This window comes from Acomys minous (genome assembly GCF_964271855.1).
Source record: "Acomys minous genome assembly, chromosome: 7".
Taxonomy (NCBI): Eukaryota; Metazoa; Chordata; class Mammalia; order Rodentia; family Muridae; genus Acomys; species Acomys minous.
In genome coordinates, this window is record NC_140488.1 from 118,078,950 (window position 1) to 118,091,203 (window position 12,254).

Genomic DNA, 12,254 nt, shown 5'->3' on the forward strand with positions numbered 1-12,254 from the left:
GGAAAGGCCAATGATAATCCAGGCCACCTCTCCTAGAAAGTCATCTCGAGCCTTTAAATTCTTGCTTCCCGAGGCGCCACAAAGGACTAGAAGTGCTTGGCTCACCTCTTCTTTTCCTCCTTGCAAAAGTCCCGTTTGCCACCATGGGGATGTAGCAAGTGAGACTGTAGGGAAAGCAGGTGGTGACTGGCTACCGACTGCTACTCACCTCGATGCTAGGAGAATTCTGGCAAGATTAAAAGTATTAGCCCACCTTTACATCCCCCTGGCGCCGCACCAGGGCCAACACCACATTTCCTGCTGGGCACGCAATGGCCGCATTCCCTCCCGCTGCAGACAGCTCTTTTGGTGGACGCAGTCCGAGGTGAGTCTCCTCCTTCCTGCTTCAACCCCCCCTTTTCCCCCCACTAAGCGCGTGCGTACGCATGCGTGGAGCGCGGCGCGCGCGGCTGTTGGGCCGCTGGCTGAGAGGCCCTGGGATCCGCTGGGTCTCCGCGAGCAGACCGCTCCGAGTCGCGAGGCGTCGTGAACACCCGGATTCCAGCGGGCGCTTGCGAGCACGGGGGCATCGCCCGCAGCTGCCGAGCTCATGGCCGGCTGAGCGGGACGCCGCCGCCGCCTCAGCCGCCGCCGCCGCCGCCGCCGCCTCTTCCTCCTCAGCCGGCGGCGGCCCGGGCCCAGCAGCCATGGCCGAAGACTACTGGGACGGGCGCCTGCGGCGAACTGGAGGAAAAGGAGGTCGCGCGGCCTCATCCCGGGCCGCCGCCCCAGGCGCCGCCGCGTCGGCCCCGCGGCTCTGAGGTTACTCGCGCGCCCCCTCCGGTGAGCGTGTCCTCGATACTTAGGGTGGGGGCTGCTCTTCCTCAGAGAACTAACCCGACCCTAGGCGGTGCTGGGACCAGAGTTAGGGGTTCTGGGCTGCTTTCCTGTCAGGTGCCCCCTCCCCCTCCTCCCACCTCAGGTTTCCCAGAATGCACCGGGGGGGGGGTCATTTGGGGCCTCCCTGACCTTGGCCCCGCCCTGGGCCCCTGTCCTAGGAGCCTAGGGTGGGAAGTGCAGTGGATGCTCACGGGGAGAAGGGTGACTAAAGGACTAGAGCGATGGGGATGGATGGGTGAAAGTCTCAAGGTTGTTAAAGGGGTATTTGGTTTTTTTTTTTTTTTTTTAAAGCCTTAGGACCCTGTAAAGATTCCAGGCCCAGTGTGTGCTTAAGGAAGGGTTTGCAGGGCCGTAAGGGACGTGGTGGTGTATAACAGGGGGTTGCCGTGTTATGATAATGGAGGTTAAGGTTCAGAGAGGCCCACTGGAGAAAGCGGGGGGGGGGGGGGGGGGAGGGTAGAAGTACCAGAAGGTGTGCCAATAGAATCAGGGTTCTGAGGCCCAGTGTGTGGTGAGAGGTTGAGGATGGTGTTAATACTGTGTTTGCCCACGAGGTTGGGGGTGGCCACTTCTGGGGGTAGTTAAAAGACTCAAGATGGAGTGTATAGTGGGTAAGGGAGGGTCAGAGTGGTGAGGGTATGTACTTTGTAATAAAGGGAGTGTGTGAGGGCAGTGCTGTTGAAGGACCTGAGGGTGTGTGTGTGTGTGTGTGTGTGTGTGTGTGTGTGTGTGTGTAAGGCCTGCCCTACTGGGTATCAGACACGTGCATTCATGTGTATGGGAAAGTGTCAGTAAAGGAAGCACAAAGAGTGTAGCACACTTAAGTGTCAAGGTGAGGCGTGAGTGAGTGCCCATAAAGACAGAATATGAGTTTCCAGAAGGTATGGGCAATGCTCTATATGAAGTTTTGGAGCAATAGGTTCTCAACTTGTGGAGTGAGGCGCCTTTGAGGTCAAATATTAGACATTGTGCATTTACATTACAGTTCATAACGGTGGCACAAATGTGGTTATGAAGTAGCAACGAAAATAATTTTATGGTTGCGGGGGAGGGGTGTCACTACAACATGAGGGACTGCATTAAAGGGTCCAGCATTAGGATGGTTGCCACTTTGCTAGACTACTGTGGGGTTAAGAGCATGAAGCAAAAATATGCTGATGAACATCAACCCACTGTGTTCTTTCTGTCCATGGCCCACTGAAGTGTGTTGATTTGGGGCTTGTTACAGGGGTAGAGTTGGGGGTGGGGTGGGGTGGGGGGGTGGGAATCTAGTGTGTAATGGAAGGATCCGAGCTATGAAGGAAATCAATTGTGATCCAAAAGGATAATAATGGGGGCGCGGTTTGAGGCAGAGAGAGGGTAGGAATAGGTAAAGGTGTGAGTGCGCCAAAGTGAATTGGAGCCGTGAAGAACTGAAGTGTGTGTTAATGGGGGTCAGGGGGAAATGGTGCTGTGTGCATTAATGAGGGCCAGTCTGATGTGTTTGTCCCTGCAGAATAAGGCTAAGCTAAGGGTTCAGGGTGTATTAATAGGGAGTCAGGACTGGGTGAGGCCCAGTGTGTGTTAGTCGGGGTCAAGACAGAGTGAAGATTCAGCCTGTGCTGAGGGACGGGACAATAGAATGGAAGTACAAGACAAGTGTATGCTAACCCGTGGTCACGATTGCCAAGGTAAGGGCTAGAGAGTTGGTTCATCTGTGAAGAGCATATGCTCCTCCTCCAGAGGACTTGAGTTTAGATCCCAGCACGCACATCAAAGAGGCTCACAACTGTGAAGGGGCCTAAATGTGAGCAAAACTGGTTAGGGACTGTACAAGGTTCACTGTGTACTGATGAGATTCAGAGCAATGGGAAGGTCCAGAAAATGCTAATTTGGGTCAGCTGTAGAGCACCCTAGTGAATGTCAATGAGGATCAGATCAGAATCCAGAGGAGACACTGTTTTGGGCGGGGGGCGGGGGGGGGGAGGGAGGGCAGTGCTACAGAGAAGGAACAAGCATCTAGGCTAGGCAGGGCCTTAGAATATGGCGGTGGCAGGAGTTGCTTAAAAGAGCAAATGTATGCCAACAGAGTTGAGGGCAGGGTTTTGAGTACTGAAGAAAGAGGTAAAAAGAGAAAGCGTGCATGTTAGTAGGAGTTAATAATGTAGTGAGGGTCTCTTTGAGAGTCCAGTGTATGCTTGTAGAGGCCAGGACAGAATGGAGTTTGTGGGAGTGCTAGAGTGTGGCAACTGTGTGCTCAGCAGTAGTTAAAGTTAGCGCTGAGTGTTCTTGGTGTGAGAGAAGCCGGACTTATGAGTGTGTCTTTGAGGGGCGCCAAGAAGGACAAACGGCATGTGGAGTTCTATCTCCTGAGTCTTGCTCTTTCAATTATTCTGAAGTCTGTAAGCTCAGAAAACTGAAATTTCAGCATTTAAGTTTTGCTGCTCACAAATGTTTAAGTGTATCTGTTTCTAGGGGTCTGCTCCCCTCAAAGTGTTGTATAATAAATACCCTATCTTTTTTTTTAAAAAAAATCTCCCATAAGATGAATTCTGGAAAATCTCCAGTCATTGAGGGCTCCAGCTAGGGGTAATAAATTAATTCATGGCTCCCTCTCGATCATTTTTCTAGCCTCTTCCCTTGTCCCTTGACACCACATACAAAACAGCTAGATATGACTGCCATGTGGGGACAAAAGGAAGTCTTTGGGAGCTGTCCACTTTCAAGGCCTTAGGTCCAGTGTTCAGTCCCCAAGGTCAGGATTTTATGGTATCGCCCTGGGTTCTCTGTGGGTGGATGCTACTCTTATCTATCTGAGATTTCTTCTGCTTGCCTGGCTCTGCCTCCTCCTCTTCTAGAGATGGCAGGCAGAAGTGGGAGTGGGAACTGCTGGGGTAAGCACTTTGTTTCAAGGTAAGAGATGACCCATTTCTCTTGACTCCGTTCCCTGGCCTTATCCTCAACCCCCTAGCTAGCTCTACCTCCCTTGGGCCCTGGGCCATCTCAATCCCTGCTGTGAGTACAGATGGTTCCTGGGCCAGGTCTTTTCCCTCGCCTTGCTGGCCCAGAGCCCAGGAGGAAGCAGGAAAATGCCGGCCTAAACCTTTTTTGGTGGCCCCATTCCCACTAGCAGCCCATCTAGGTCATCTTGCTGTCAATTCTAGCATCCCTGGATGTCTTCTTTGGGGTAGTCTGTAAGTGTCTGGGACTTAACCTCAATAAAGGTCCTAGGCTCTCAAGTCTTTAATGGCTGCCTCTGTATGTACTTTTTGAGCATCTACTCTTTATCAGTCACTATTCTGGGTCCTTCGGATATAGCTGTAGTCTAAACATAACAGAAATGTACCCTCGTGAAGTAGATCCTCTCTCTAGTTGTGGCAGTGAGGAAAAAGACAGTAACAAGAAAAGAAACCAATAAGTAGATGGTATTATTTCTGAGGTGGCGATAAGAACCGGGGGACATATTAGAAAGGTGAGGGAGCTCAAGATGGCAGAGTCTTTAACTAAGGTTACTTGTGGAAGCCTCATGAAAAGGGCTGGAGAAGATGGAGGGTAAGATGTTTTACAATCTGGGAAACAACCAGTGTACAGATCCTGAGGTAGAAACTTGGGTGTGGTGCAGAGCAGCAACTAGGAATGATCAAGGAGGTGAGTCCAGAGGTAATAGGGACAAATGACGTATATCAGGCATATGGGCCACAGTGAGCACTGCTGTGTTTACTTGGGATGATGAGGAAGATGTGGTATATTCTCTAGGAGAAAGAAATGTGATCTGGCTTTGTAAAAACCTGGGTTTGGACCCTATGGGTCCCAACCCTATGGAACCTATCTAGCCACTCTGAGGGTAGCTGCTGTGTACTAAGACACCACCCCCCTCAACTCCATCCAGTGGTTAGGCCTCAGCAGCCCCCCCATCTGGATACAGAAGTGGGGTGATCCATTAGTCACCATGACAGTGGTTGTTGGGGTAAGGCGTAAGAGAGTACCTGTGGGCCATAGGGAACATTCTGCCTGGCAGTTGGGGGCAATGTGGGGCTGGTGTCAGCGGAACATGCCATTCTATGGCCGTACCCAGGACTTTGTCACTAGTCCTTCAGTTCTGAATGAACCCCTTGTCCCCACTGTGGCTGTGGCTATCACTGCTACTGTACCTGAGGATAGCTGCTGTGGAGTCCTATGCTCACACAGAGAGACTATTGCCTTAGAGACCAACAACCTAATGAATGGACCTTTAACCTCAGCCAGCCACCCAAGTCTTACTACCCAGGTAGGTGACTTAGGGCTGGTCCAACAATGACAAAGGGCCCTATCTCTGCCAGATTTCCAAGGATCTGTAGTGGTTGAGTGGACACTGATATGTTCATGTTGGTACCCCTCTCTGAGTCGTTGGGGTCTTTCAGGGACCCCTGGGTGTTCAAGCAGATGCTGATGTGGTCCCCATTTCTATTAATGTCCGCTCTTCAGATCGCCATGGATCGGATGAAAAAGATCAAACGGCAGCTGTCAATGACACTCCGAGGGGGCCGAGGCATAGAAAAGACCAATGGTGCCCCTGAGCAGATAGGCTTGGATGAGAGTGGTGGTGGTGGTGGCAGTGACCTTGGAGAGGTCCCCACTCGTGTTGCCCCAGGGGAGCTTCGCTCTGGTCGGGGCCCACTAAGTTCTGCACCAGGTGGGTTCACTTTGGTCATTCTCTCTCTCCTGTCCTAGCCCCCAAAAGCTGCCTCCCAGTGCGTTCCTTAGACTCTTGTTTCTGGTTTCCTTCTACCCCCTTCCCTGTCATTTCCAACACACTTTGTCTGTACCTCCTTCCTAGACTATATTCAGGCCCCAGGGGGGCGGAAGGGTACCTTGCCTGTTTAGCTGCTCCAAGGCTCTCTTTGCCTTTTCCCTACACTCTGTGGTAGCCCTCTTAGTCTCATTGGGTCTGCCTTCTCGGGGCTCTGGGCAATGGCTGTCACCACTAGCCTTCTGACCCAGGGGCAGCTGCCATCTCAGTTCATCTCTGATGGAGTACTCTACTAGGTGACCACACCCACTCCATATCTGTCCTAGCCCACCTGGATTTCCCAGTCTGCTCTAGGGGCCACGTCCACACATTACACACATAGATATGATGAAGGAATATAATGTGTTCTTGACTCCGGTGGCCTGGCCTTTCCCTCTCCCCACCACCAGAGATTGTGCACGAGGACATGAAGATGGGGTCTGATGGGGAGAGTGACCAGGCTTCAGCCACATCCTCAGATGAGGTGCAGTCTCCAGTGAGAGTGCGCATGCGCAACCACCCCCCACGCAAGATCTCCACTGAGGTGCCTGATCCCTGTCCCAGTGATGGAAGAGTTGGAGACTGGGCTTGCGTTTGGGGAGGTGGAGCTTATAATCCTGCTTCTCCTTCATCTTGGCTGCTAGGACATCAACAAGCGCCTGTCGCTACCAGCTGACATCCGGTTGCCTGAGGGCTACCTTGAGAAGCTGACCCTCAATAGCCCAATCTTTGATAAGCCTCTTAGCCGGCGCCTCCGCCGTGTCAGCCTGGTAAGCGTCTCTTTGTCGCATCTCTACCACCCATCCCACTCTTCCAGCGCCCTTCTCCAACCCTGCTTCAACATGCCCCTCCTTACCCCACAGTCTGAGATTGGCTTTGGAAAACTGGAGACCTACATCAAGCTGGACAAGCTGGGTGAGGTAAGACAGTTAAAAGAACCATGGTAAAGATGGGGGTCAGTGTGAACTCCATGCACCCTCATAGTAGTACCTCTGCTATTGTACTTATTCACGTTCCAGGGTACCTATGCCACCGTCTACAAGGGCAAAAGCAAGCTCACAGACAACCTTGTGGCGCTCAAGGAGATCAGGCTGGAACACGAAGAAGGGGCACCCTGTACTGCTATCCGGGAAGGTACAGACCCCATCCTAGACTTTCTTGATTCCATGGCACACTTACAGTCTTCTCTAGTGAGTGAGGACAGAGACTGGGCTTTCTCAGACCTTCTTTCCTCACTTGTACAACATTGTAGCCTTCATGAGAAGGCCTACCATCTAAATACCCAGGTAATAGTCAAGGGAATTAAGAATCTAAATGTAGCCGGGTGGTGGTGGCACATGCTTTTAATCCCAGCACTCGGGAGGCAGAGGCAGGCGGATCGCTGTGAGTTGGAGGCCAGCCTGGTCTACAAAGCGGTCCAAGACAGCCAAGGCTACACAGAAACCCTGTCTCGAAAAACCAAAAAAAAAAAAAAAAAAAAAAAAAGAATCTGAATGTATCAGGGAAGGTGAATTAATTGCAAATTATGGTGTTTGCTTCCATTTTTCAAAGTGTTCATAAAAATCACGAGTAGATTCAAAGTACCCAGAAAATGAGTACAAATTCCAGCCTGTGGGCATAAATTTGGAACAAGGCAAAAACAGATTGTGATAATAGAGTGAGTGTCACAAGGGATTAGAACTACAGTCCCGTGCTCTTGCTTGATACACTTGCCTAAGCTTTATCTCCTACATGTGGACCATGGAGACACACTTAAGGTCTTAGCATAATGTAAATCAGAGCTAGATGCTTTGAAGCATTACCCTAAACTATACAGGGAAATAAGGAAGCCCCTAAGCTCGTGTCTGTCTGGTCTTTATTCTCATCTTTATTCTGAGAATGGGGCCCTCACTCTTGTTCTGTTCCATGCTTTCTACAGTGTCCCTGCTCAAGGACCTCAAGCATGCCAACATCGTGACACTACATGACATTATCCACACAGAGAAGTCCCTCACCCTTGTCTTTGAATATTTGGTAAGGTTGGATAGCAGTTGGAACCAGGGAGCTAGGGAAATGGCCAGGAGCCCTAATATGTGACTCTTATTCCTGTACTACCTCTTTTGTCCTCAGGACAAGGACCTGAAACAGTACCTGGATGACTGTGGGAATGTCATCAACATGTACAATGTGAAAGTGGGTGTGGGACAGAAAGCAGGGGTAGGAGGGGGCCCCCACTCACTGTGCAACTCTCCTAGACACAGCCTTTCCCTGTATACTGTTTTGGCTGGGAGCTGTTGGGGGGCATTGGGAGCCTGTCACCTTTTGTGTGATAAGACATTAGGCCCAGTGTCTGGGAGGGAGCATTGCTTGCCTGCTGCCAGGGAATGCGCTGGTGGATATATTTTGACTTCTGCCTGCCATTCCTTGGTCTCCAGTTGTTCCTGTTCCAGTTGCTCCGTGGCCTGGCCTACTGCCACAGGCAGAAGGTGCTACACCGAGACCTCAAGCCCCAGAACCTACTCATCAACGAGAGGGGAGAGCTCAAACTGGCAGACTTCGGTACCACCAGCCTCCCTTCTCCCCTCAGCTTTATTCTCCAAGTAACCCACCTCCCTATGACCACCCAGTCTCGTCCCTTTCAGCCTCTCTGGACTTTGACTGTGGCCGCCATTCTTAGTCCCAGTTGTACCCTATTCCAGGCTTTGCCAACAACCTCCTCATTCCAACTGCTCTCCTGTTTGTCTCCCAGGCCTGGCTCGTGCCAAGTCAATTCCTACTAAAACATACTCCAATGAAGTGGTAACACTGTGGTACCGGCCCCCTGACATCCTTCTCGGATCCACAGACTACTCTACCCAAATTGACATGTGGTAAGGAAAGGTAGAAGTGAAGAAGAGGGTGACTACCTAGCCAACTGCTGCTTATACTTACGGTGCCTTTCCTGCCTAGGGGTGTGGGCTGCATCTTCTATGAGATGGCCACAGGCCGGCCCCTCTTCCCGGGCTCCACAGTAGAGGAACAGCTGCACTTCATCTTCCGTATTTTGGGTGAGAAGGAAGTATGTGCCTAAGGAGCTGTGGGGATTTGAGATGTTTGGAGTAACTTGTCTTTCTTACTAGGAACCCCAACTGAGGAGACATGGCCAGGCATCCTGTCCAATGAGGAGTTTAGAACATACAACTACCCCAAGTACCGAGCCGAGGCCCTTCTGAGCCATGCACCCCGGTGAGGCTGGTTGGTAGGTGGGCGGTAGGGACCAGGATGTCTGAACTCAATATAAAGCACATCCCCTTATCTTTGTCTTAGACTGGATAGTGATGGAGCTGACCTCCTCACCAAGCTGCTGCAGGTGAGACCATCTTCAGAGGCCAAGTGTAACGGGTGGGGTTCCAGGTGTAGGAAAATGGGACCTCCCTCAAGGAAAGGCTCTGAGGAGGGCAGGTAAAAAGACCAGTATATCAATACACTCTCTTCTTCCCAACTCAGTTTGAGGGTCGCAATCGGATCTCTGCTGAGGATGCCATGAAACATCCATTCTTCCTCAGCCTGGGGGAACGGATCCACAAACTTCCTGACAGTGAGTGGAGCTGGGAATGGGCTCAAGTTGGGGCTATGTGGAGGAGAGCCATTGGAACGTAGAGTGTTGGTTTGTGCCATCTCTAAGGAGGGAACAGCCTCATGCGCATGTGGCAGCTTGTATCTATTAGGGAGAAATTTTGTTTTTATCTTAGATTCCTTTCAGTTTTTACAGAAATTTCATACAGTGCATATAGATGCAATAGCTGAAAAAAATGTACACTATAGTTTTTGCAAACTACCCATTTAACTTTCAGACAATTCAAAACCCAATGGTAGATAGAAGTTTCCCTATAGCTTCCTTATACTATCGTCAGCACTCCAGGCCCATTCCTGAAATAAAAACCAGGAGCTTTGGATTGGGGGGTTCTTTTGAGGCAAGGTAGCCCTGGCTTGTGGTGGTGTGACTTCTTGACACAAATATTCCTATGAATCAGGTCAACCTTAGGCTTGTTATGTAGCTTAGGATGACCTTGAACTGATCTTGCTACCACCTCCCAAGTGCTGGGATTAATAAATAAGTGCATCCCACCACATCTGGCTTTCTTTTTTTCTTTTTTTCACACCTGGCTTTCTAAAAAGATTTTTAAAACCTCATTTCAGTGGGTTATTTTTAGAGACAGTCTTGCCCATTCCTAGGCTAGCCTGGAACTTGTGACAATCCACTTGTCCTAAGAACTGAAATTACAGACCGGGTGTAGTGGTGCACGCCTTTAATCCCAGCACTCAGGAGGCAGAGGCAGGCAGATCACTGTGAGTTCGAGGCTAGCCTAGTCTACAAAGTGAGTCCAGGATAGCTAAGGCTACACAGAGAAACCCTGTCTGGAAAAACCAAAAAAAAAAAAAAAAAGGCCTGAAATTACAGGCATGAGCCACTATGTCTGGCTTTAAAATAGTTCATTCAATCCTTTCTTAAAAACCAAAAAAAAAAAAAAGTTTATCCTGGACATGGTGGCTCACGCCTTTAATCCCTGCACATGGAAGACAGAGGCAAGTGGATTTCTGTGGGGTCAAAGCCAGCCAGGTCTACATAGTTCCAAGAGAGCCAGGGTTATAAAGACCACATTTCAAAACAAAAACACAGTTCATTACAGCAAAATATTGAGTTCGTCTTTCACATCTACTCACTGAATTAATAATTAAATCCCAAATCACCTATCATATGGATTAGTCAGTAGTATTTATGTTAGCATTATTGTCTCCTGCAGAAGTCCATGTCCCATCTTCCTTTGTTGTAGGTGGTTTGACAGAAGAAAGTCAAACCTCTCAAAGAAGGGGCAGCTTTTTCTAATTCACACTGTGGGACCATGTGGGATTTGTTTTGGGTAGACCCAGGTCATGCCCCTTTACATGCCTCTTTATTCACAGCTACTTCCATATTTGCACTAAAGGAGGTACAGCTACAAAAGGAGGCTAACATCCGGTCTTCTTCTATGCCTGACTCAGGTGAGTGTGGCCCAACCTTCCTCTTGCTCCACCTACCTACCTGCTTGTCCACTAACAGCCATTCACTCTGCTTTCCCCCGCAGGCAGGCCAGCTTTTCGTGTGGTGGATACCGAGTTCTAAGCCAAGTTCTAAGCCACAGACCAAGGCCCCAGCAGGCAGCGGCTGGAGGGATGCCACACCCCTCACAGGGCAGCCCCCATCTGCAATCCTCCCTGCTTATTGCCTGTTTACCTGCCTGAGCCACCCTCTCTCTTACCAACTTGTCCCCTCCACCTGCCCAAACACCCAACCACTGGCCTGGCCTGTCATCCCAACCACTGGCCTGTCTGCTGGGTGCTAACAAAGCTCTCACTACTACCTTGCTTGATGTGTCTGTCTCTGTCTTGGTAGCTGCCGGCGGACAAATGGCCATGCCAGCTTTCCACACCAAGGCTAGGCCTTCCCCTCTTCATCACACTCCTCCCCCAGGACCACTACCCCATGGCCAGCCAAGGGGTTGGGGTTAGGCCAGGCCAGGGCTCTCGGTTGACTTAGAAAGTAGTGATGCCTTGGGTCTGAGGCATCCTCTGCCAGCTTCCCACCTGTCCCACCTGCCTCTGTTGTATGGGCCTTCTTTTAGTTTCTTTTCTTTTTTTTTATTGTTATTTTAAATGAGGATCTCACTTTTTAATGCAATATCTATATACAGACTGGTTGGGCCCTCCTCCCTGGGTGTGGCCCTTCTACAGTATTTTGTGCAATGAAGTCCCACTCCCAGCCTTTCAGAGGCAGGGACCCAGACCCTATTTCAGATTCTGACCCATCACTAGACCCTGGGATTGGCTATGGGAAAGCATGCCTCAGCCACTCACCTTCCTCCCCCACCTAGTGTCCCCAACTATAGGGGGACCTGAGAACTACCAGAGACTGGGAGATGGGCATGGTGGGGGCCTTTTTCCCTCCTTCAGTCCCATAGCTGGGGCTTCCTTCCTTCTCAGGGTCTTCCCCAGCCCAGCTCTGCCTAGCCCTCCTGCCCTGTCCCACTCGGTGCTGTTGAGTAGGGGCTCTGTCAGGAATTGACCAGCTTAGTGAGGAGCCATATATAATATGTATATGTGCACAAGCAGGGGGACACATGGGAGCTTGTGCCCAATTACATCCCAATCCCTGGGAGGGTAAGGCAGGGCAAGGACAGTCTTCTGGATGGATGGTTTGGTCCCCTTCCTCTACCCTAAGCCTTGGGACCCTTAAATGGGGTGGGAGGGCAGGGGAGGGTGCCCTCCTAGTGGGATTTGGGGGGGTTGGGTTCCTGAATGCACCATAATTGCTGTATGAAATATTAAAAACAAAAGTCTAAAGTAAAAAGTCTGGCTGTAAATCATCAAAAGAGGCAAGGGGGCTCAAGCTACAGTGATTAGTGGGACCTTGATGAATACATACCTAGTCCCATCAACTAAGACCATTGGGAAAGAGTTGGCCGGAAGTATGGTAGACCGTGCAAAAATCTAGAGGGATGTGTACATAGAATGGTAGGGCGAGTTGAAATAGGGCAGGCTTAATTGAACATAGATGAGTTAGATTTATCCAGCACTGTGAAAAAGCTTGAGAGGATGGAGGCAGAAAATGTATATAAAAGAATTTAAAGAC

At 50.4% G+C, this 12,254-nt stretch overlaps 1 protein-coding gene across 2 annotated transcripts; it reads left to right on the forward strand.

Moving 5' to 3' along the window:
* CDK16 (cyclin dependent kinase 16) lies at window positions 1–10,990 on the forward strand. 2 transcript variants are annotated; one of them, XM_084789625.1, is made up of 16 exons: window positions 1–364; window positions 5,323–5,530; window positions 6,037–6,170; window positions 6,271–6,396; window positions 6,490–6,546; window positions 6,646–6,760; window positions 7,545–7,639; window positions 7,736–7,798; window positions 8,041–8,164; window positions 8,355–8,475; window positions 8,555–8,652; window positions 8,725–8,830; window positions 8,912–8,954; window positions 9,092–9,182; window positions 10,550–10,627; window positions 10,711–10,990. In XM_084789625.1, the coding sequence occupies exons 1-16, from the start codon at window positions 11–13 to the stop codon at window positions 10,746–10,748; spliced, it is 1,851 nt and encodes a 616-aa protein (XP_084645751.1). In that variant the 5' UTR covers window positions 1–10; the 3' UTR covers window positions 10,749–10,990. The 2 variants fall into 2 exon arrangements, with proteins under 2 accessions (XP_084645751.1, XP_084645752.1); XM_084789626.1 differs by lacking the exon at window positions 1–364 and adding an exon at window positions 477–822.
* The last annotated feature ends 1,264 nt before the right edge of the window (window positions 10,991–12,254 follow it).

What these genes read in the sequence shown, in the direction of transcription:
- CDK16 (XM_084789625.1), top strand. Translation starts at nt 11, where the DNA reads ATGATAATCCAGGCCACCTCTCCTAGAAAGTCATCTCGAGCCTTTAAA. An exon ending in CCCTTGTCTTTGAATATTTG is followed by an intron (nt 7,640 to 7,735) that starts GTAAGGTTGGAT and finishes TTTTGTCCTCAG; the next exon opens with GACAAGGACCTGAAACAGTA. An exon ending in TTCTTCTATGCCTGACTCAG is followed by an intron (nt 10,628 to 10,710) that starts GTGAGTGTGGCC and finishes TTTCCCCCGCAG; the next exon opens with GCAGGCCAGCTTTTCGTGTG.